The 25,697-nt window shown below is 42.8% G+C and overlaps 1 protein-coding gene across 4 annotated transcripts in view; it reads left to right on the top strand.

Moving 5' to 3' along the window:
* Positions 1-25,697, top strand: part of MEGF11 (multiple EGF like domains 11) — a 394,137-nt gene that overhangs the window by 314,821 nt on the left and 53,619 nt on the right. For all 4 annotated transcript variants that reach the window (XM_032766029.2, XM_032766028.2, XM_032766027.2 and 1 more), the window contains exons 12-16: positions 159-279; positions 2,288-2,451; positions 2,850-2,952; positions 20,376-20,522; positions 23,248-23,382. In XM_032766029.2, the coding sequence (XP_032621920.1) occupies positions 159-279; positions 2,288-2,451; positions 2,850-2,952; positions 20,376-20,522; positions 23,248-23,382 (670 nt within the window). The remainder of the gene's footprint in view (positions 1-158; positions 280-2,287; positions 2,452-2,849; positions 2,953-20,375; positions 20,523-23,247; positions 23,383-25,697) is intronic.

The following is a 25,697-nucleotide window of genomic DNA, read 5'->3' as shown; positions in this document are numbered from 1 at the left end:
TAGGACTCAGAGGTGACTGTTCAAGCACTGAAGACTAAGCTATCACGTCTCAGTGTGCTGTGTACCTTGCTGAAAGTGAAAGCCTCCTTTATGTGCAGATGAGAATTTCCTGAAATCCATATTTTTCTGCCTGACGCTGGTTTTATTTTGGTTTGCAGGGAGATGATTGCTCCACTGCTTGCGGGGCCGGAACCTACGGAGCCAACTGCTCGTCAGTGTGTAACTGCAAAAATGATGGCGCATGTTCCCCTGTGGATGGCTTGTGTCTTTGCAAAGAAGGTAAACGTAATTCAGATGGAAGAATTGGCTACTGGTTGCATTGAATGCCGTGAATGTCACTGTCCCTTTTAAGTTAAAACAATGCAACTGTATGTAAATTGTAATTGATTTGCAACTAAGCAGAACTGCACAGTCAGCAGCTCCAGTGTGTTCCATTTGTAAATTAACTGTCTCCATGTGTTTCAGAAAGAGTCTGAAATGGCAGAGTTCACTGTGGGCTAGATTGCATTTGACAATCTGCCCAGATGAAGGCGCAGTATGGAGCTGCACTGCCTCTCTCTAGCAGACTAGCGAACAAATTGTGATTCAGAGTCACAACTCGTCCCCCACTGCCCATTGCTATAGGGACAATTAGTTACCGCTCCATGTCTTGTGTAGCAGTTTACTCCCTGGCATGCACCTGGACTGCCTCTCTGGCTGGCAAATGGGAAGGAGCAGAGCTAGGGCCCCTCACACTCTCTGCCCCTTTCTCTCAGGGTGAGTAGCTCGTGCTCTCCCACAGTCTGAGGCCTTCCTCCCTCCTCTTCTTCCACTGAGTGGCCAAGCAAGGGCTGTGCCAGTCTAGCCCTGTGCTGTTACCTAGTTAACTTACTGCAAATATTGATTCACAGTGAGCCTGGCTCCCATCTGGGTAACTGGGATCTCCCTCCATCCAGAGACCTCCACAACTCCAGTCCTAGTGCTTCCCCAAATACAGGCCCTGGTGTGGCTAGCATTCCCACAGCGCCACCCTTCAGATACAAACACCTGTCTGCAAACTGTGGCACTTCCTTCATGGGGATAGCAGTAGGGTGACCTGATGGCCTGATTTTATAGGGACAGTCCCGATTTTTGGGTCTTTTTCTTATATAGGCTCCTATTACCCTCCTCCCCCCAATCCCGATTTTTCACATTTACTGTCTGGTCATCCTGGATAGCAGTGAGCATGCACTGCCTGTGCTCAGGGGAGCTCTGGGGCTTTCTGCCTTCCTGACCCACAGTGCCTTCTCCAAGGCCTCTTTGGACTGTGCATCTTCTCACCCCTGACAGGCAGCTGTGTCTGTATGACCTCATATGGCGGGCTTGAGCCCTAAACCAGCACTGAAGCAAAGAATAATAAAGACTCGAAGAAGAGTTCTATGTAAGCTTGAAAGCTTGTCTCTCTCACCAACAGAGGTTGATCCAGTAAAAGATATTACCTCAGCCACCTTGTCTCATATCCAGGGACCAACACAGCTAGAACAAAGCTGCACACAATAATAAAAGCTGGCATTTCAAGCAGGAATTAATCAATCACTGTATAACTCCATTTCACTGCAGTGCATAAACCATGTATTTCTGCTAAACTCCATTACATGTAGTGGTAGCGTATTGAATGCTGCTCGGTGTCTAGCAGTTAAGAGCTGAGCCTCAATGGCTAGGTGGTGTGTGTGTGTGTGTGTGTGCGCGTTAGCTTCTTTCTATTTTTGTGGGAATGCTCTTTAATATAATGTAAAGAACCAGCAGTGACATGTAACAGTTCTTCCGCTTATGTGGTATACCAGCTCTTAAGTGTGCAAAAGGTCTTGGTTGTTCCAGATTTTCTCCCTGCCTCTGACCCTTAACAGTGCTGGGGCCAGAGAGCCACCAGATCTCCCCAGCTGGTGCAACCAGCATAGCTGTCTCCTGTATCTTCCCCACCCACTCCTGGCCCTTAGGAGTCAGAACCAGCAGGCACACCTTAGCTCGAGGCTGCTCTAACATCTGCCAGGGACAGCCAGAATCAGAAAGCTGCAATTTTTGTGCTCTTCCTCCCTGCCACCTCCACCCTATTGGACCTTACAGATCCTAGGTGCAACAGAGAATCTTGGCCATTCGATCTGTGTGGAAAGTGCACATGATGCAAGATGTGTCTGTTAACTTGCTGGCTGTAGAGAACAGTGCAATACTGCAAATGGACACTTGTAGCTCTGCATTCATTTTTCTTTTTTCTAACAATGACTGTTGAGGAAACATCACTGACCGTTGTTTCTGTTCCACGTCTCTTTAGGATGGCAGGGGGTTGACTGCTCCATTCCATGTCCAAGTGGAACTTGGGGTCTTAACTGTAACCAAACATGTTACTGTGCCAATGGAGCAGCCTGCAATCCAGTGGATGGGTTTTGTCTTTGTTCGCCTGGGTGGCAAGGAGAGTACTGTGATCAGGCATGCCCTGTAAGTATTAGTAGACTACACCTGCATCTGTTTTCAATAATATTCCCAGATGATGTGTATGGCACTCCTAGAATATACGATAGATCGATAGAACGTTTTTGTCATGGGCTGTAATGGAGGAATGAAGAAAGTAATCTGTAAATAACAGATCAAAGTTCTAAGTAGTCAAGTAAACTAGTTACATTTTGCACTACATGCTGTCAGAGCTATTGCCATGTAGTACGCGTTCTGAGTTTGGTTCTTTTTAGAAGTGGTAATCATCACGCTTTTTCGCCTGGACTGTTGCATGTTAATTTAAAAAAATACGACTTAGCGTTAAAATGGGTGTGGTAGATGATTGTGCACATTTGAGGACCAAAATCTGATTACTAAGACGCTTTTAAATTTGTTTTTGGAAGGATGGAACATATGGTCTTAATTGCAGTGAACGCTGTGACTGTAGCCATGCAGACGGGTGCGATGCTGTCACTGGTTATTGCTGCTGTCTTGCCGGGTGGACAGGTAAAATTACCAAGCTATTCTGTGTAATATGCACAGTTCTGATTCTTATATCACCTCGTTAGCTCAATTGGCTGTATAATTTTAAACAAAATATACAGGAGAGAGATTATAAGAATTTATGCCGATTAGAAATGCTTATGATGATGGGACAGGATAAATGGCTTTGATTAAATCTGTATTCATATTCATTGAAGAAGGCTTCAAATCCTTGAGCCAGATATTACCCTTCTGTAAAAAGAATTCTTAGTCACGAGGAAGCTGTTTTGGAAACCTGCAAAGTTTTTCTCATGCAGTTTTCTCTTCTGTTGTCCTCTCCATAGGGAGACATTTGTGGCCTTGTGGAGCCTGAGACCTTTATATCAGGGAAAGCAGCTAGCAACGCAGGGAACCAGAAATGCATTACACTTGTTGCTTCTCCTGTGGCAGCTAGCTCTTATGGGAATCATATGGCCGCGAGCTGTCTCTTCTGTGTTTATACTTTACCCATTAACCACGTTGCCAAGAACAGTAGGTTTGGGGAGCAAGTTGATGCTGGCTCTGCAATCCATTCTCCTGATTGCATAGAAGGAGCAGAGAGAGGCTTTCCATAAGATTTCAGAGAGTTCTGGCCAGCCTTGGAGATCCCAAAAAGCTATTTGAATCAAACTGAGATTCTAGTGCTAAAAAGTCTCTGTGGCCATTGCTGATCTTGGGTCCTTTAATATTGATGTGATTCTAAGAGGACAGCAATGAAAATAAATCACAGCTTATACAAAGTCAAGCCTCTGCTCTGTTCGAAGCAGGGCAGCAGCAGCTGGAAAACCTATGAGACTTACTATTAAAAAATGAAAGTTTATCTTCGTGGCTTTGAATGCAAAGTCACATCATTATCCCAGCTTCCCAAGGGTGGCAGTAGCAATGGAGATGCATTAACAATGCAGTTGCATTAACGGTAGCTTGCTTGGGGAACTCATCTGCTTTCCTAAGAAATGTAAGATTTGGAGCAGAAGCAGCACTGGCTGGTATGAGCTAAAAGCAGCCAGCACATTCAGGGTCCTGCAACCCAGGTCCTAATTAATGACATAAGCCACTGCCTCCCTCCTGCTGAGTGGACTCCTCAGCACAGCAGCTCAGGTTCCTAGGGAGAAAAGCAGACAAAGCCATGTGAAGTGTTTAAAATTTGAAAACAACTTATTTTTACAATCTTACTTAATTATAAAAAGTGCAGCGCACTGTTTAAAAACTGGGCTGCTTTTTAAACAGCATACTGGACACGTATACTTTAAAACTGGACTTCACCAAGAAGATCCATTTTATAAGGTCACTAACACACCCTGAGGTATGCATTCCTTGCTCACTATACCTAAGTCTCAGTGGCGTAGAAGCATTCAGCTTTCCTTGTGCCTCTCTGCCATCAGTACATCCATACATCAGGCTGATCATGTGTTATTGCTGACTTTTCAATGAGTAATTAGAGCAGGGCTGGCCAACCTGTGGCTGCGGAGCCACATGTGGCTCATCAGAAGTTAATGGCCCTGTGTAGGCACCAACTCCGGGGCTGGAGCTACAGGCGCCAATTTTCCAATGGGCCAGGGGGTGCTCACTGCTCAATCCGTGGCTCTGCCACAGGCCCAGCCCCGCTCTGCTCCTTCGCGCCTCCTCCCCTGAGCCTGCCATTCCCTCATTCCTCCCTCTCCCTCCACAGAGCCTCCTGCACACCACAAATCAGCTGATCAGGAGGTACGGGGAGGGAAGGGGAGGCACTGATCGGCAAGGCTGCCGGTGGGCAGGAGGCACTGGGAGCGGGGTGGGAGAGCTGATGTGGGGGCTGCTGACATATTACTGCGGCTCTTTGGCAATATACATTGGTAAATTCTGGCTCTTTCTTGGGCTCAGGTTGGCCACCCCCTGAATTAGAGGGTACCCCTTCGACAGGTTTTTTGGCCACCATTCCAAAAGAGATGGAATGATCTTATGAAAATACAGTTAATCCCAGAATTGGGTATAATTTTGGAGGTAGGAAGGAGGAGAGTTTACCATGTTCTAGGATATTTTCTTTGAACGCCTTTTTGCATGTAGCGTTACACAAAAAAGTGTTTCCTGTCCTCAACTGCTATTCTGTACCTCAGGCGATATAGCCAAACGGAAAATTTCTAATAAACGTTCTACCCTCCTTCTCACAAACACAGGCACATTTTCAAATGTACCACACATGCAGGCGCAAGCCACTCTTGCTAAAAGTAAGGATAATCTCTGCACTACCCCCCTTGCTTTTTTCTTTCACTACTGGATAATGTACACTCTTGTTACCTGCTAAGGGCTAACTGCACCCTGCAGATTCTCCAGGCATTGAACGCCATTGACTTCAGTAACTTCAGGATCACGTTCCAATTAGGGAAAAAAATATTAGGTTAGAATTTCAGCCCCAGTTGAAATTGACATCTAGATGGTAAAGTGATGGGTACGTAAAAAATGCTGATAGACAAAACCAACATCTATTTTGTCAATTCTGCTTTCAATGTTTTTCCATTTGGCTTCACACCGAATAAAAGGATAAATTTGACTCATTTGTGTTCGAAAGTATGTCATTTCAGAGACTCGTCAGTTAGATAATTATATATTCACATTGGTGAGTGTGTCGTCAGAGAAGATTAATCTTATGGTCTGAAGTTATTGTGAACTACTCTGTGATGTGTGCCTTACAAACACGATGGGATAAATAATTCAGGATAAAATTTGTGCTTTCCGAGTTTGCTGCTAATTAGACATGGCCTGTAAAAGATGAGGAAAGTTCAGGAACATCTGAAGATTTTTATTACCCACTCACAGCAGGCAGAGGAATTCATGTGACTTTCTGATCCTAATGGCCACAAAACTTCATCTGAAAAAGCATATTCTGTATGTTCATGCTACACGTGGGACTCCCATTGGTGCCAGTGCTCTGTGCAAAGATCAAGGGGAAGATACAGCCCATGTTCTCTAAAGTAGGCTTTCAAGATGTTACTGATATAAACCTTCAGAGACAGAGAAGATGATAGGAACACACTGAAAAGTCTGGGTAAGAAAACTCATGGGGGGGGAAACCTCATAAGGACTGAGTATACAAGGTTACTTAGTAGTAGTCCCCCAACCCCCTGTTGTATTATGATGGCACCTATTGAGACTCAGTTGTTCAGGGCCATGTGGTGCAAGAGACAGTCTGTATCCTGCAGAGTGTGCAGCCTAGATTAAGACAAGATGCAATCAGTGGTTGTAACAGACAGTGGGGTGGAGGGAGTCAGAAGTATCGCAATACAATCACAAAGTTGCATAGACCAGCTGCGTGCATAAGTAAGCAATTCACCATGTCAGCAACAAGCTGTAAGTGCTCACTCTGGCCCTGATCCCACCTTCAGAGAGATGAACAGTATTGTCAGTGGGAGTCCCCCAGTATTGTCAGTGGGAGTCTACATGTTCAAAGGTAGATCTTGGACCTACGTAAACAGATGAGAGGTGAGACAATTTCTCCATGTCTTTATTACTGAAAATTAACCCCAAAAGGACACATCGGCCTGATATACATAAATATCATGTTACTAGTAGCTTTGGAGATCTCTTGGAAGGAGGGCATCTGTCATTAAAAGAAAAAGAAAAGTTGGCAAAGGGCTCTCAGATGGCAGAAGCCAAGTGAGACGTGTTCAACCTGGATCAGAATCAGATCTCAGACATGTGCACACGCTGCTGAATTTTGTTCCACATGGAGGAAGCAGTAAATGTTTTAAGAAATAAGGTCTCAATCCTGCAGGGAATTGAGTGCCCATGGCCCTGAGTCAACACTGCATTTAAGCACCTGCTTAACTTTAAGCACTTGAACAGTCTCGTTGAAATTAAAGTAAAGCACATGCTTGAGTTCATTGCTAGACAGGAGAGCCAGAGGGTTCAGCACTCGGCAGGACTGAGCCTGATGTGAGCAATCTCAGAGCTTTTTAAAGATTCACAAAGGTCTCTCTTGTTCTAAGATCAGCTATGTATTTCAGCACCCATCACTTTGTATTTTCTTCCTCACAGTGCACTTCCAGCTAACCGTGTGCTTCAGCCTTAGACCTGCCAACGTGGTAGTTGTCCACATTCAGGTTAAAATGAAAGCCCTCAAACATGGAGTGCTTTAATATTAATTATAGTGGGTTAATTTGGGACATCATGCACATTGAGTTCCTTGTGAGATAGTATCAGAGGGGTATCCGTGTTAGTCTGGATCTGCAAAAAGCAACAAAGAGAGCATTCACTCATGAAAGCTTATGCCCCAGTATATCTGTTAGTTTATAAGGTGCCACAGGACTCCTTGTCGCTTTTTGTGAGATGGAAAACACTGTAGTGTGAAATAGTGAACGCTGGAGGGAATAAGTGCATGTGGGAATATTTGCTGATTTGCAGCAGTGTGCAAGCAAACAGAGCAAAGAGAATCAAGAGTCCCAGATCACCTGATGAAAGCCAGGGGCACTCAGGCATTGTGCTCTGGACATAAGTTCAGGCCAGGATACTCTTGGGTTTTGTAACCAGAAATTAGAAATAATGGTCTCATTTGCCTTGGTGGCCCAGCCCAGGGTGAGCTTTGTTAGACATTGTCCATGAAGTAGGCATAATGTCAGCTGCAGGTCCCAGGAAGTACAGCTACTTTGCCACCCTTATAAAAGGGAGATGCTGCAGGAGCTCCTCTCCAAGCCCTGCCTGCTTGGCCCTCCCTTCCTTTGCTGTGGCTAGTGGTGTGAGCCAAGAATAGGCCTTGCAAACAGAGAAGCTCAAGGACTACAGTAGGGCCTGACTCTTGCACAGAGGCACAAGAGTAGGGAAGCTTCTTGCATCGACCCTCTCCCTCATGCCGGAGATGAGCCCAATCTGGCCCAATGAGCTTCATGTTTGCAGCTCAGTTCTGCATGGACAATGACCTCGTTGCAGATACCAGCATCCAGTTGTCATTAATTGACCACTTAGTTGGTAGTCTCAGTAGAAAGACCAAGGGCTGAATTAATTAATCATGGACATGGTTCTGTGCTCTCACCACTGCAGGTAGCTCCTCTAAAGCTGGACAGGAGTGCCGATTTTGTTAACCGGAAACTGTTCACAAAACTGGGTTGGTTTTGATAAATCTCTTGACTCAAAAAAATTTTGGAAAAAATTGCATTTTTTTGAATTGGAAAGTTTTGGGGTTTTAAGTTTAAATGACTTTTCCTTTTGAAATATCAGTAAATTTATACTAATGGGGAAAAACAAGGGTTGAAATCAAATCAAAACATTTTGATGGACCCAAACTGAAAATATTTGTGAGGTTTGCGAAATTTTCTGAGATTCAACTTTTCATTGTGATTCGGGATGGGAAAAATTTTCAAATCCTGAAAATTTCTCCCAGGATGGGAAAACATTCCGTGCCAGGACAGAGGGACATTGGCAGGTCTGTATGCGGAACCGTGCACTGCCAGAGCTGTGCTGCATCTCCAAGATCAGCATTGTAGTACCTTTCACAATTGCACACCACATTCACACACACAGTTAAACAAAGCCATCAGTCTGTGCTGACACACACAAGGTGTCTAATTCCTCTCTGCTTTGACTTTGAATGTTCTGCCTAACCCTTCAAGTTAATTGTGATGGTGTAGATTTTGCTATCCTTTTTGATATTGCAGTGGGATTAAATAAGAAGGTATAGATAGTGGGAAATTTTCAGATCCTTTAAAGTTAAGATCAGCACAGTTCTGTTTAGCTGAATTCCTTGAATCTGAAATGCTCTAATCTGAATCCTGGTTATGTCTTATTTTCCATCTCTGATTTTTATAAAAACCAATAATATTTAGACTCTCCCAGTGGGAATAGTTTGGTTTAGCCATAACTCCTCTGATTATCCAAATGATTTCGGTGTCCCCAAAACATGCAGAATAAATGGGGTTGTACTGTAAACATAAAATGGAAAATACTCAACAGTGTGGCTAATTATAAACTCCACTGGGAAAAATCAGCAGGTTTTTTTAATACACGGTCCCATGATTGTTTTTCTTTATTAATCAGAACTGCAAACGCAGTTTGGGAAATGATTGTGCTGTTGAGAAAAAGGTATCCCGTTATTTCACTGATGCTTTTAAATAGTTCAGCTTGTTCATGTTTCACAAGATTAAGTTGCATCTCTGACATAACAAATACAAAGTCACAATATGAATTTTCTGTCATCCATAATCTCAATCGTTTTCATAAATTGCTAGCCATGTAAAGCCTAATTGTCTCTTATTACATCCAGAAAGATGGTACAGTGGGTGTGGTAGTCTCAGATTGTAGGGATTTCCTCATGTGGTTGTATACGTGAGTTAATGGGGTCAGGAAATGTAGGCTGGTCACAGATAAGATTAGCTCTGAGGCATGAGACTTTGCCTTGGAGAGAATTTGCAGGCTGCAAGCGACATCTGCATTGTCACTCAAACACAGAAACATGTTTCTTCTCTCCTGTGGACACATTTATTCAGTAAAACTGATAAGCCTTTTACTCCAGGGAAGGCCTTTTTGAATTTTAAAGAAACAGTGTCCACTTTGACAGTAAGCTCTGAGGTATTTTTAACTTCTCTCTATTTAGGCTCTTCGTGAGACGATGATACACTTTTCAGGGAAGGAGGAAAGAGAGAGACTTTCCATTAAAAAAATATAAAATGCCATAAAAATGAATGTTTATATTAACATGACACTTCTCCATTTGTTGCAATATTTGGTTTATAATATCAGGGTAAGATTTTTCCCTCAGTTACCCTGGTGTAAAGCTGGAATAATTCTATTGTCATCAGTGGAGATTCTCCAGGTTTACATTTGCATAACTGAAGGTAGACTCTGGCCCTATGCATTTAAAACCAGGAGAAAATCTAGAAGTAGTGCATTTTACAGTAAGTACAATAGGGTTTTAAGTACTTTGATATGTATTATTTCAGGCACACTTAAAGCTACTCCTCTACCATGGTTACTAGTTCTCTGCAATATTGCTTCACCCAGTGTTTGCAGAGAGGAGAGCATAGCAAAGCTGATGACAAAACTGCATGATATGCCACATCGACCATTAATTAAAAACTTGTTTACTCTACCACATAGTCATCTGCCCTCAGCATACCCATTGTGAATAAGTTTACCGTGCGAGGGATTTACGGTAGAGAATGTGTGGCGAACGTCATGATCCGCAGAGAAAATGGCAAATAATTATCTTGTCTCAGACCCCAATCAACATCAACCCGGGTTTGATTAATCACAAAGGCAGTGGATCCACCTGAATCAGTTTCATACTGGACATGGAATTTGTGCTGCAGCTGAATTTCAGTGGCGTTTGAGACAGGCTACTATTTTGGTGTGGGGAGCCACAAACCATGGCACATATTGTGGAGGACTGCAAACTAACTCCGCTTCATGGAAGTCTTCGTGCCTTGACCATCGTTGATAAGAACGCTGTGGCTTGGCTTGACCAGATTGCATATGCCAAATAAATAAATAGTAGGTTGATACACAGCACTTCAAAGTGCATTATGTTGTGACACAAATAAGCCTTTTTCTTTTAATCAGACTGTTTCACACTTTCTTGGTCTGTGATACTAAGCATAAAATATTAGAATGAAGCAACAGCAAATTCCTATTAAACATGCAATTTCTAGATGTCTAATACCATTTTACAAGCTGTATTTTAAACTTTATCATTCTTGGCAGTCTTATCCCAGATTTTTAAATTAATAATTTATTTTTGTGATTATTCTGTATCCTTATATTAGATTTAAACAGATCGGAAAACTAGACGTTTCAGGAGTCATTTCATTCTCTCTCCCCTCTGGTCTGTGCCTTTCAAATACAAAAATCATTTCCATCTGAAAAGGTATGTGGTTACTCTCTGGGTTTCCACAAGTGCCCTTCAGTCTATAAATGTAACATAAGCCTATTAGAAATTAGCTTTAATTTTTCATTGACTTAATTTCAAGTGAGTTGATAAGATTTTAATGTCATTCTGTGCTTAAACATTCTCTCTTTGAAGAGGCCCTTTAAGTATGGTTCCTGCTGATGATAAGGCAAATTTTCAGAAATATGAATTATGAAGTTATATCAAAGACTTCATTGATGTCCTGCTATTAATTATGTCAGTGGCATTCCTTGACCAATATATAGGCGGCCTCAGAGTCTCATCTAAAGCAGACCTAGTTGTGTTTGTCTTAAGCCAAATCTGAACCAAATTTAGGGCACAGTCCAGTTTTGATACCTCGGTGGGAGCAGGATCCGAGTACAAGAAGATAGTGTATATTGACTCCAGTGAGACTACACTTGTGCTTAAAGGTAAGCAGTGCAGGATCAGGGCCATAAACAGGGAAAGTGTGAACATAATTTAGTACAATTTTAATCCCTTTTGGTTTTCGTATGTAGTCAGATTTTTATCTGGTGTAAGTAGATGTAGCTCCATTGGTTTAATTGGAGCTATGCTGACTTAACCTAGCCAAGGGTTTGGCCCAAAAAGTTAACTTGGCGCTAGATATAGGCAACTATTTTCACTTAACAAACACGAATGTATGTTAAATACAAGTTTGAATACGTGTATGGGAAGTTATTCTGTAAGTAGATCTGAGTGAATAATAGTTATGAACTGTATAGTGCCTTAAATAGTGAATGTCAGAGCACTGGGTTTTGGAAGGAAGGAAGGAAGGAAGAAATGAAAACAATTTGGAAAACAACTAGCAAGCTGAAAATTTTCATGTGCATTTTTGATGAAGAACTTGGAAAAATTTAAAATATCTGTTTTCTACACACACAAAAAGAGAGAAAAAATTGAAATTCACTAAACATGATTCAGTATAAATCATTTCCCCAGCTCTACTAGTAGACTAAGATCCTGCCAACCATCTTCCCAGGTCATGAGTTATTGTAGGGTTTAATCAGTAAAAGGGCTGGACAATAGTTTAAATTGCTACCTTTAAAAAACCCCTCCTTTGCCAGCTGATGGATAGCTTGGTTCTGCCCCATTTCATTCCTGCTGCTCCCTGGCCAGAGGCCATGTCAAGAGTATGGGGTAAGGTATAAAGGAAGGGTGCTGAAAGGAATGATCTGAAATTGACTCCCCCCAGAACCCCTGTCCCTTCATCATCCTTTCTCCCTGGTGGCCATAATCTCTCTCTCCTCCCTAGTGAGCCCCAGAGAGTATCTCGTAACCCTGGAAATGGGCCAATGCTTAAGGCAGAAAGAAAACCTTCAGAGTTTTTATTGTAGAAATTCACAGGTTTCCATGCTTTATATCTGAACTGTTCTATAGATAATTGAAAATGGTGGTAGGAGTGGTGCTCCATAGAGGTGCAGTAGGCTGTAAATGAATTAGAACCAGAAAAACACTTACAGTAATGGGTGTTTATGTCCCCCATGCATTGATGAGAGAAAAAACAATTTAATCTTTCACTGGCTGCTGGAGCAAACCTTGTATTTCATCATTTAGGGCCAGGCTATGGAACCATCGCTCTGACTGATGAGCTCTAACTCACATGAGTAACCCCATTGACTTCAGTGGGGCTACTCACTTGAGTAAATGCTCACCAGCATGAGTATCGGTCCCACAACTTAGTGCTTAGGAAGGCTTCTTGGCTGGAATGGCATACTGAAGATACAAAGGATGTGACGGCTGTTTCCTCTGTAGAATAATTTCACTGTGTAAAAACAAAAATCGCTTCTACTCTGCAGACTTCACAGTGGTTATCAATTACTAGTGTTTTCCTTTCCTTTTAAGGGAGATCCCGTTTTATTTATTTCTATGTCCTGTTCTTCACAAACAGAATTTTCTGGTTCTCTGGAGTTCCAGTAGCTGAATGATTTTGTCCTTGGGAATTTTACTCTGGTGTTTCTGATTTGATCCTAGTCAGCAACCCAAGGCAAGTCTAGAAACTGGAATGAACAGAGAGATGTGGAGGGAAGAGGAAAGCATCAAGAATTCTTTACGCCATCCTGTTCATGTGCTGCCATAATCCCTTCTGAATGGATGGTACAGCGCTAATCAGACACAGCTCTGTCTAATGTTCTTATTGAATTTTCCTTTACCTAATGCAGACTGAAGCAGCAACATATTCGGTACATAGCAAAGCATGCCGATCCAGTCTGTAATACAAAACAGATTGAAGCAGATGTTATAGATAAGATAAGAGTATAACCGTATTAAATGAACAATGGGAGGAGAGGAGGGAAGGATAAGGAGATTATTATAGATGATCTGAAACATTTGCTTTGATTGTTATGTATCAGAAAATTAGCATTCCCAGATTTTGGTGAAGCCCTTTTCCGTTCTGATCTTGATGGCATCTCCTTATAAGTTAAACACATTGGGCTAACTGCACTCTGACTTCCTTTTGCTGTCCCACTGAAGACAAGGGGATGGCAAAAAAGCACAACTCAGCCATTGCAGAACTTCACATGCCGAGCTATTGAGCAGACTTGAGCACTTTTGCTTGGGTGCCTGGTTCTACAGTTAGGGGCAAACACTGGCACCTAGACACTAAGGCCCAGATTTTTAAATGTATGTGGATGCTGATCCACTCAGCCTTGCAACATCCAGCTGATTCAGGAGCCTAAGTCTTATTTCCAAAAGCAACTTGAAAGTCAGTGGGCTGTAGGCTTCTAAATCAGTTGGGTGTTGCAACACTGAATGGCGAAACGCCTAGATTCCTTTAAAGATCTGGGCCGAAGGGCCTGTTTCAAAGCCCACTGAAGTCATTAGTAGAGTTCCAGTTTAGTAGACTTCATGGGGTGAGGCCTTAGACTGGGTATTTGGGTGTCTGAGTGCTCAAGACAGCTCCCTAGTGTGAAACTGGGTGCTAGCTATTAGGGCATATGGCTGCTTCCTAAGCATGGTGCAGCAAGCGGGTTGCCCCACGTCGTAAAGGCAGGACTATATCTTGTGAAGGCACATTTCCCACTGGAACTAAAGCCACACAAGGCACTATCTGGCCCTAAGTCAGCAAATAAATACACGTCTAAAGCAGTCTTTCAACCTGTGGTCATTAGAACATCTACCAGTTTTTTTAAAGTGGATATTATTATGGTTTCAAGGTGTGTCCACAAACTGCTATTAAGAATTTTACTTTTGGAGATAGTCAGCTGACAACCCAGAAAGTCAGGCATGAAACACCAAACTTCAGGCCTCCACTGTATTTCCTGCAGAAATTTGATGGAAAGCAGTTCTTTCCAAAGCAATTTAAATGCCAAGGATAAGAGATTATTATGACATCATATCATTGTGAGAGACAGGTGGAAGAAAGTGAAATGTTTGTGTTGGATCCAAAATGTCTATGGAAATCTCGCCTGTCATTGCTAATTCACATTACATCTGTCTTTGGATTGTGATTATTGACAAAAAGTTGAAGACCTCATTCAGAGAAATAATTACAGTTGTACATCAATAGCTATATGGTTAAACGCACTTCCTATAATTTATCATCCCCGGAAAATAATTACTCTGTGCAGTACATGGATCCTACTGCAGAAGCTAATGTTAAGTGGATAGATTGGCCCAAAACAGGACACTGGCTCTCATTTATTCTGTCCACTTTTTCTCCCCTCTTTGTTCTTCTGGAGGCAAGTTAGAAAAACAATAATAGGCTTCTTTAAGAGCGAAAGATACAACCACTGAGCATGAGCAATCTGGAGTGAGGGTCCCTGGTACCAACCTCACGGCACCATTCACAAGCATCAAGACACTGGTCTCTGGCACCAGATGAGCAGCACTGCTCCCTGGTGCAGTACCGCTTGGCACCACTGTGGACGTCTAGGTCCAGATCATCTGACTCAGAGGCTGACTCCTGCTATTTGAGACGCAGCTGGTACCATTTGGACAGGCAGTCACAGGCAGTACGCTAGTATGGTGCCGTGGCAGCCGCTGGCACAATGGCCCTTTTGGACTTCGTGGGCCTACCCCCAGGCCCAGGGCTCTTTCTCCAGGGGCCTGCAGTCGGTGTCCTCCGAGGGACACGTGTCCCCACCAGCCAGGAACCGTCCTTCTCCTTGGGGTTCCGAGACCACATCGGCTCATGGCACTCTGCGGAATCCGGCTTTTGCACCTGCGCCCCGGCACTGAGACTGCAGTTGACACCAAGAGCCAAGGGGCTGATCGGGACGACAACAGGCAGCAGGAAAGCCAGGAGGGCACTGTGCCGCCTCTGGCTTCGTCGACTTAGTCACTTGATGAAGCAGTGACAGGATCTTCTGCCTCTGGATCACCCACCCCATCGATAGCAGGGCTCATCAGGACTGGCTACACAGGATCACCTGTAATATGGAGTTGCAGGCGGTGGAGGTGGTTGAGCCTGAGGACCCCATGGTTGACACAGGCACTAGTGATGCGTTCCCCAAGGGCACAGGCCTCCTCAGCGGTGTTCCTAGCCCAGGTCCCAATTCACAAAATCTGCAGAGTGGCAACTTTGTTGTTGGTTCATATGTTCACCTCTCATTACACCATTGCCCAGCACACCAGAGACAATTGCAGCGTTCGGCAGAGTGGTGCTCCAGTCAGCGATTCCATAACTCCGACCCCACCGTGTAGGTAAGGAGTCACCTATTTAGAATTGATAGGAGCAACTACTGAAAGAAGAAAAAAACAGTTACTTACCTTCTTGTAACTGTTGTTCGTTGAGATGTGTTGCTCATTATCCCCCCGCCTCCCCTCTGTTGGAATAGCCAGCAAGAAGTAACTGAGGAGGCGCCAGATCGGCAGGGTCGTATATTCACTGCCATGAAGGCACCACTCCAGGGGGTCCACAGCCAACCCGATGGCTGCTGCTAGGAGAAGAACTTGCTGACAACTGTGCACATGGCACGCACACCTAATTGGAATAGATAATAAGCAGCACATCTCGAAGAACAGCAGTTACGAGAAGGTGAGTAACCATTTTTACGAGAAGGTGTGTAACTATTTTTTCTTTTTCATGAGCATAAATCCCAGCTTTTCAGTGTATGTTCCTTTCCCAGAGGAAGCATTGGCACCAGAGGGTTAATGCAGAATTAGTGCTGTGGTTTAAGGCACTAGCCGTTCCCTTTTTGTTCAAATTCTCACAATTGCATAGATTGAGATTATCTCATTGCGTGGCCTAAGGAGTATGTTCCCCATCTCGCCCATGTCTGGGCTCAAGATGGGCCAAACACTGATGAAATGCAGATCAGCAGGTGTTCTGCCAGTCATAATGAAGGTGCTCTGACGGAACCCTGGACAGAGACTGCGTATCACATAACCAACCTGGGGCTGCTTCATATGAGGGCGGTCATGCTTGCCTTTTATGCTAATCATAAATTCTACCCTTTTAAAATAATAATTAAAAATCCACATTTCACCCATTTGGTTCCATGTCTGTTGAGAGAGGTTTGTTTACTGGATGTAAATGACTATGCAAGGCTCTCTGTACCACTCAAGCCATGTGATGTATGTGTTTGAATATCAGAGTTGGAAGGGACCTCAGGAGGTCATCTAGTCCAACCCCCTGCTCAAAGCAGGACCAATCTCCAGACAGATTTTTGCCCCAGATTCCCAAGTGGCCCCCTCAAGGGCTGAGCTCACAATCCTGGGTTTAGCAGGCCAATGCTCAAACCACTGAGCTATCCCTCCGTACTGGCAGAGCGGCCATACAAGACCACAAATACAATCAGCGCGCTCAAATGCAATCATGGCAATAGCAGGGGCGGCTCCAGGCCCCAGCACGCCAAATGCGTGCTTGGGGCAGCATGCCACAAAGAACGCTCTGCCGGTCGCTGGGAGGGCGGCAGGCAGACAGCCTTCAGGGCTTCAGTGGAGCTACGGGACCGGCGGACCCTCTGCAGGCATGCCTGCGGGAGGTGCACTGGAGCCGCGGGACCAGCGACTGGTAGAGCAGCCCCCGCGGCATGCCGCCGTGCTTGGGGCAGCGAAATGTCTAGAGCCGCCTCTGGGCAACAGGCATTGGGATCATTGACTATGCAGATCCAGTGACCCTAAACACTCCTATACCTCAATGGCATAGAGGGGACAGTGGCCAATACTTCATTTTGCAGGTTGGCTTAAGGTCTGGGATCAAGAATCTTGCACTGGCCCCCAGCTCCTGTGTCTTTTGCTCACATACAGCTGATGACTCTGACTTTATGTAAGTGACCATGAATTTCACTCACTATATATCCCCAAATCATTGTTTGAGAAGCTCTTGGTGTGCTACCAGGGAAGCGTGATTTTATTCTCACATCAGCAATTGCAACAAGAACCTTGTGCAGTAAGTCATTTCTTAGCATTCAGGAAATTGGGTTTATGAGTGGAACTGCCTCCTGCAGCTTTGAGAATGTATTCTTATGGTAGTTGTCTTCCTAATTTGTGCATAACACACATGAAATGAGGCATTTGTTCATAAATCGCGAACCTTTGGTTGCAAGTTGAAATGCTGAAATGTGTGGAATTCAGCATTTTTTTTTATATTTCTGGGAATTACATATTGAACACTAATTGCTTATCAAAAATGTTCATCCGCAAATTTCTAAGTAAAGATTAAAGTTTTACATTAAGGAAGCTTCATGCTCCAGTAACTCTGATTGTAAAGTAGCTGGGCGTGATATACTCAACCTTACTATATTGTCAAATTAGGGAACTAAGGTGCTTCTTCAGCAAAATTCCATACAATGCACATGCCCAAGTTCAAATTTAACTGCTTGTTCTCACTTGCAGTGCGAGGTGGGTATTATTTTTGTGCCTCCAAAAGAGAAGTCTTCCAGAAGAACAACTGTAGAAATAATACAAAGGGGGTTCTGTAAAAATGTATTGCAGAATCTTTTCAGTGGTCTTTTGAATATTAATAAATAAGAGGTGTAATGTGTGGAATTCATCTTATACAAAGGCTGTTTTTTTTTCCCCCTTCTACATTTTGTTAGAACAATCAGCCTCACAATGACTCATTGCTTCAGATAGGAAGGAGAAGACATCCCTCATTATTCATTAGTTAGGCAGAGTCTTTTCTGCTGCAAAGAACATCTATGGCGTTCTAATTCAGCTACTTTTAAAGGAGAGGAGGCAATGTCACTCTTTCTCAAACTTTGGGAAAAGAGACCAGAAATAATGCTGCTTAATTGTCTCCATTTATAAATAGCCCCTCCGCAGGAGGGGAATTGTATTTTTAATACTGCAGTCAGGAGGAAAAGGCACCCATCCTTCTAAATGTATGTCTTGGGTTTAATTCTGGGAGCTCAAATGGGGGCATTTAAAAGTACAAATAATAAGCATGTATAGTGTGTAAATATAAAATGTACCTTATTTTTTGAAGTATTTATAATACATTATATACTTCCTCCTCTCTCTCTTTCTCTCTCTCTCTCTCTCTCTCTCTCTCTTAAACAAGCCAAAAGATTTCTTTTATTTCAGAGATATTTTTGTTATGACTGCAGGTTTCCCTTGTATTATTTAGCTCATATAAATTCCCCTGTTCTTCTAGTCCCTTGTCTTTATATTGAACCCTCTTTGTTTGGGTTTGTGTACTGAAACATGAAGAGGGGAAGTTTTTACTATGGGTTTTCTTGTATCTTAATTTGTTTTGTTTTTTTAAGTTGTACAGCCTTGGTTGTGGCTCTTTAAATAAAGCTCTGAGTATCTATTCTTAGAAACCCCACTTTAAACTGAACTTTTAACTTTCCACCCCTGCCAACCTTTAAGATTTTCAAGGAAGGTTCATCATAATCATGTGATTAATCTTCAGAAACAGGAAATGTTGGATCTGTGATATTTCTCAGAGAGTATTTACTTCAGAGAGTTATAAAATGAACTTGAAACTGCACTGTAAGTGTGTTTATAATGACTTTTAGCTGATTTAATAATCCTCAACATTTGGTGACGGTACAGATTACAGCTTCACAAATGCAGTACATTACCTGTAACATCCAGATGAAGATATCAGAGGTATAGGAAATTACTTGGGATTGTATTTATCCTTAGTAGTGCATTAATCCAGCCTCTGGCTGAGGCTGGATCTTTCAGCATCTTTGTCTGCATTTATCCCATTATGCAGTGGGAACATGTGCATGGATGATAAAGAACTTCTTCGTGTTGAAAAAGTAGGTGGGGCACGTGTACACCATCAAATCTTGGTGCAGCCGTTGTAAAGCACCTAGTGTGGTAATGCTGTTAGGAGAATTTTTAAGCCAATAGATATTTTTTATATTAATATCTACAATGTGCCAAAGCTAATACCACTTCCTACTGCTGGCAGCTCTTAATGTCTCAGCCCTGATCTAGCAACCTTTTACTCAGCTGAGGAGCATTTAATCATGGAGGTAGTTCTGTTGATCTCAGTAACGGGTCCTAGTTGATCTCAGTGGGCCTACTCGCTTGAGTAAAGGCTCCTCGTGTGGATAAGGGTTTGCAGGGTCAAGTCCTTTGTTAGTTTGATTCAGGTGTCTACAGAGACACAGCACAGGATTGTATTTAAATATCACCAGTGAAAACAATACTAAAGAAATGGAGCTAAGTCCCCTGGCAGGGTTTTTCTGCACCTTTGAAGCTTTGATTGTCATAAGAATAAGTGTCAAACAATTGCCGTGGGAATAATTTGAGGCTGAATTTGCGATTGCCAGTCTCCGCTTGTTTACATTTCAAATTGTGTGCCGACAGACTCCTGCCCACATATCGTTGCTTGCAGGATCAAGACATTAATGTATCAACATACAGACCCTCTGTTTAAAACACAGCAAGCTCTGGGGTGAAATATGGCAATGGTGCAATAACACAGACACTGTACAGCGGTTTAGGACAGAAAATGACAAATATACTGGATATAATTGAATCTAAGTACAGTGGGGAATTTGAGAACTCAAGTATTTTCATGGCACCATGATTCATTTTTCTTTTTCAATCTTTTATTTCACGGCAATGGTTTTGTGACCAGATTTCAACCGACTCTTTATTTCAAGACCTATTATTTGCGATGCTTGGTGATCTTTACAATTTGTTAGTCCTTGATCCCACAGAAGGTAACGAAGATATGTCTACACTGCGGCTGGGAGTGAGGCTCCAGCCTGGCCAGACAGACTTGCCTTAGCGGGCCTCAAACTAGCATGCTAAAAATATCAGTGTGGACAGACGCATGTTATGTCTTGGGCTGCAACTTGGGCTCTTGAGAGAGCCCAGGCTGCCACATCCACGCTGCTGTTTGTAGTGTTCTTGCTCAAGCTCTGCTGGTATGAATCTGCCTAGCTGGGGTGGGCGGCTTGCTCCAGCTGTCGGGGTCGACATACCCATAGGGCTCAATCCTGCAGGATTCACTGTTGTGCATTTTGAACCTTCAGTCTATCAGGCAGGTAGGAGAATAGTTATTTTCTAACCAGGCTCCCTTGCTTGCTCTAATGCCCTGTAGGTTAAGAGCCTACCCAAGCATCTGTATGATCAGCGAACTGAATGAGCCGTGCTGAAAGCTAATGTATCTATTTGCATTCTGTAGGCGTCCATTGTGATAATATATGCGCACAGGGCCAGTGGGGACCAAACTGCTCCATCTCTTGTAACTGTGAGAACGGGGGATCCTGCTCGCCGGAGGATGGGACTTGCGAGTGTGCGCCAGGATATAGAGGACCCATGTGCCAGAGAAGTAAGACCATTTCTGCGGTGGGCGAGGTGCTTCTGAAGCGAAGCAAAGCAAAAGAGGAAGAAAGAGAGGCCCAAAAAAGGCCTGTGGTAGTAAGGGGAAGAGATCTCATACCAGTGTGCTCCTGCCTCATGTACCCATTCACCCGTTAGGGACTGCCCAGACCACGAAAATGATTGTAGCATGGTAATTCAGTTCCTGGAGGGGAGAGTTCTCAAGAGAATACCAGATGTTGCATTATTTTGGCTCCATAAGCGGGTCTAGAGAATAAAAAAGGAATCCACTGGGCAAGATATTATTGTTTAATAAATTGTTTAGGTGTAGGCAGTACCTGAATGCACTGCCCACCAGCAATAGCCAGTCCCCCATTGTCCTTCCGAAGAACCTCACTGACATAGTCAGTTGGGTGGGGAGGCGGCAGGTACTGCTTTACAATGCTTTATCTGGCATTCCATAGCCCTTAGGAAGGGGACGTTTATTGCTGGAAAGATGCATCCTCTGTGGGTACAGAACTCAGGAAGGTTTGGGGCAAAAAGGAATTAAAAGTTGTGCCAGGGTAACTGTAGGATGCTCTATTTTGGGATTCAGTGAAAGAGCACAGGCTGTGCACAAGCAGAAATGGGAGAGAGGGAGGAGCTTTTTATGCTTATTTTTATTATTGTGCTGGAGTGTCATATGAGGTCCAGTGAACAAATGTAACAGACTCTGGAAGTAGAGATCATCTTCCGTCCAGCGCAATGATCAGTGGAAGTCAGATTGGGCTTGTTATATACTGAAGAGTGGCTAGTCAGTGGCTATCAAAATAATTGGCATTGACATGATGTTGCCGCAAGTTAGTTTCAGGATCCTGCACTCTAGAAAAAGAAGCACACAGGCTGGATACCAACCTGGAATAGCTGCAGGCTCCTACTGCATATTAAAATGTGCCAAGGGAGATAAAATCTTCTCATTGCCATATCTAGAAAACCATTTCTCTTCCCCTGTACCCCATACTTGACACTTCGTAGCTCTTCATACATCTGTGGAGGCCACACACCACTTTCTTGCTATCTAAAGAGAGATGGATTCACCTTTATTAATCTCTTTTGCTGCGGTACCCCTTCACACCCACTGTCCAACCCCAAATCACATGCCTCTTCTGACTTTTGCAGGCAACACTTGCCACCACCAGCACACACTCATCTCTAAAAATAATTTGTAGCTGCCAGTTTTTATTTAAAGCCCCTATAGTGGTGACCTCTGTCACTGCTGTAGTTAATGGCCTATAAGCATTTTCATTAAAAACCCCTCTTTCCGGGTGCTTCAGCATATCTGTGCCGCTGTAAAACTCCTCTCCAAGGCTGACATGTGGCACTCAAAGCTTCAGGGAATTGGGCAGGAAATTGTATTACAAGTTTGAAGCCCTAAGAGTGCAAAAACAAAGGAAGTTAATAGTTTCTGGCCTTCCTGAGCTGAAAAACAACTTAATTTTATCAGCTGAAGGCATGGAGGCCATAAGGGGCAGCTCCTGTCCCCAGAGCACAGCTCCAGTAATGAGGCTGTGCCCTGACAAGATCCACTGGGTACTTGTGGGAAGAGGAATTCTTGCCTAAGTCACAGAGGGAGTCCGTGACTGTTAATGCAGTAGCTCCCAAGCCTCTGAAACCCGCTTCTGTGGTGGAATGGCTAGAGGATCCAGCTGTCTCCCACACTGACTCTACAATTCCCGGGGCTCTGGTGTGCAGTGAGCCCGTAAAGAATACAGCTCTGAAGCTGCAGCAGGGTTTGGCCTCTCTAAGCGTGTTCTCAGAATCCTTCCCCTTCAGCAAAATTCAGAGTTAGGGATGGAATCCAGGACTAAAGGGCAATTTTGCAAAAGTGGTACCTTCGCACTCAACCGGTTTGCTTTCGGTGTGTATTCAGAATAACTTCACTGACAAAAAGACTGGATAGTTGTTAGCCCTCCAGAACCATCTGGGAGAGGGATTTGGATTGCTTTATGGCTACGGTCTCATCAACAGAATTATCAGCTAGGTCTCAACTGCAAAATCTGTAGTGACATAAGGACCTCGATCCCACAGTGAATTTATGAGCTGGCAGAGAAGTCATCATTTGGCTATAAAACTGAGCCAATGGGGAATCTCATGAGTAAAAAAGGGGAAACACATGGTGTAATTTTTTGCATTTTTCTTCCTGCAATTTACACTCAGAGAATGTCTGCTTGTTGCAGGGTTTTCCATACACTGTGTGCTTAAGAACAATAATGCAGGTTTAGAAAAGGCACTTAGCCCTAATTCTGTTTTTATTCATTTGTGTGCAAATCCTACAGTGTTTTTTAAGTTTTAAACAAGTTAAGCGCGCAATGTCTGGACTAACTGATATAGGCATCTGTTGTGATTGCCCATGCAAATGGGGCAATCTTGCATGTCGCTACCATAATTACCCTTTTACTCTCACAGTTACCTTTGTTGGGTGCTGCCACTGCACAAATTAGATGCCCAGTTGCGCATGTGTTCTGCATCTAATTTGTTTAGAAATCAGGCAATTAATGTGGGGGGTATAAGTAACCGAAAGCAATTTCTAATATATTTTATCTGATATTTTTAGAAACTAAATGAGGCTGTTTGCCTTAGCTTATGGCACAGGCCGAGAGCCCTTATAAAACTGATTAAGAGAGAAGGTTCTGATCTTAAAGTCTATGAGAAGACCTTTGAACTCCAGTGACTACTTGATCTTGTTCTTGCTTTAGTTTGTTCACCTGGCTTTTATGGGCATCATTGCAGTCAAGCATGTCCCCCGTGTGTGCACAACAGTGGGCCTTGTCACCATGTTACTGGACGTTGTGATTGTTTGCCTGGATTCTTTGGCTCACTCTGCAACCAAGGTACCGATCCCAAGATACTCTCATACCTACTTTTTCCTACATTTATGTGCAAGAGACTGTTTGCAGCAAGAACTCTTACAGACCGTTTTCAAGTTATCTGCTTTGTTCTTTAGTCTCAGCAGTTTAGATCACAAGAAACTGTTTTACTTCACGGGTGAAATGCAAATAGGTACTTAGTCATCTTTTTGTAAATATGTTGTACTCTGACATGCATAAATAAAACAGTTCTGCAGCTCAGTATTTAAGCGCATATAAAATGTGACAGTTTCTGTAAATAAATCTACTGTTCTACCATTTCATTTTCCTTCTGTTAATCCTAGTGTATCCTAAAGGTACGATGACACTTTCTAGTACACTTTTTAAACATAAGAGGCTCACATCAGTTAATGTAAATATAAAGGCCAACATGCTGAAACTTGGGTACTTAAATCTAAATAGAGGGCCAGATAATTCATGCGACCCGTCTTGGCAGTGACCAGCACCTGGCTCCATGAATGGTGGCACTGAAATCAGGTATTACTGAACACAAGAAAAGGAGACAGGAAGTTTGTTCCAGGGGCTCTTAAATTAGTGGCTTGATTTTTCAGAATTGCAGAGTGACCCCAGCTCCCATTAAAGTCAACTTCTGAGCACCTTTACAAATTCAGCCACACTTATTTAGCTGTCTAATTTAGGCACGTATGTTTGAAAATGTTGGCCTCAATTTTTTAGTTGTATCCTACACCACCTGCAAAGTCACTGCCATGTTGTGCAGGACCTGATTTATTGCCTGCTTCTATGAGTATTTTCTACAGATAGATTTGATAGAGATTACTTTTAATGGCTACTGCTCTGGTTAAGTTGCAGGCCTTGTAAAAAAAATTGAACTGACACTTTTTAATTACCTGGTTTTCAGTGAGTTACAAATTACAGACAGTACTTATGCAAAATCATTAAACACAGGTTAAATATAACTGTATGTTTTCTTTTCCTTATGCTTTATATTCAACTAACCAGTATACCAATTGATGTATTAGAATAAACATACTTTAGTCAATTTGTCCATTTTATGTGAAAAGTTAGCCAAATTTCGAAGTGTAGAACTGGGCTAATTATCTGGCTAATAAAACTGTTTTATTTTTGTTTAACTGTTGAGTACTTCTGGGTTTACTTTGAAATGTTGATTTATCCAGCAGAATCACTTTAAAATATTAATGTCCTAATTAAAATCAAATTGTGTTGCAGTTTGTCCTAATGAGTTATCATGTAACTTTATATTTCTAAAGAGAAGAATGCTAGTTAACGTTTTTCTTTTAAAAATAATGTGAAACAAAGATTGTACTTCATATTATCAGTCTGCATTGACCTTTTTCTAGCTATCAGGACAGTTTTTCGTGGTAGCACATACCTACAGTACACTCTGTAACATCAGAAATTTCATATATTGACACAGTTTTACTTAGAATTCTAAGCAGCAAGCAACTGAGCGGCTGTTTTTATAAATATTTTTCATAATTATGTAGCAAATTGGATTGATGATACATTACGGCTGCCAGAACACACCTGACATCTCAGTGGGACTCTTAGTCCCACCTCAGAGCTTTTATAACTAATTAACATCACAATCAGGGTTGTTCTGCCCACACAATATTTGCATATCGAGGCACTAGTAGTCCTTATTTCAGAGCTGTGTTTAAAAATATCTTGAAGCTAATAATAAATGTTTGTTTGGTGTTCACCACTTGAAAGGAGAGTCGTCATATTAGAGCGTAACCAGGTTTCCAAGCCTAAGGAAAGCAACCATGTTAGCAGAATAGTTCTTCTGCTCTTTCTGTGCTAATATCCTTTAGCGCATCGTACCAGTCTCTGAGCTGGAGGAAAGACAAGCAGATGCTCACACAATCCCACCGCTAGCCTCCATCTCCCATAACCGGAAGTTTCACCTGTGTGATGTGTAGCCTGTTGCCTGTGTCAGTGTCAGAATTAGTATCACAAATCTGTTCTCAGGCGTTAGTGTTCCATATTGCAGAGTAAAACAGCTACATTTTTAAGTAAGCTTTTTGAGAACTGTTATTTAATTTTAAAAAAATCCAGTTCTCATTGAAGTGATGCTATTTCCATCTTAAAGATGCAATAAAAATATTGAATTGAAGTATGTGAATAGAGCATGGGATGGAATAATGGGACAGACAGGTTGACAGAGCCTTTTAGTTCTTTCTGCGGCTTGCTGGTTTTTCTAACTTTTTTTCTTCTTCTTTGTTCTGTGTAGTTTTATCTCTTTTCATTTAGAGGACTATTCTGTTTAGTACATAATTTGAAAGTCAGCTTTATCCCTC

Source organism: Chelonoidis abingdonii, chromosome 9 (assembly GCF_003597395.2).
Source record: "Chelonoidis abingdonii isolate Lonesome George chromosome 9, CheloAbing_2.0, whole genome shotgun sequence".
NCBI classification, from domain to species: domain Eukaryota; kingdom Metazoa; phylum Chordata; order Testudines; family Testudinidae; genus Chelonoidis; species Chelonoidis abingdonii.
The sequence above is the reverse complement of the archived record's forward strand: the minus strand, read 5'-3'. Positions and strand labels throughout refer to the sequence as shown.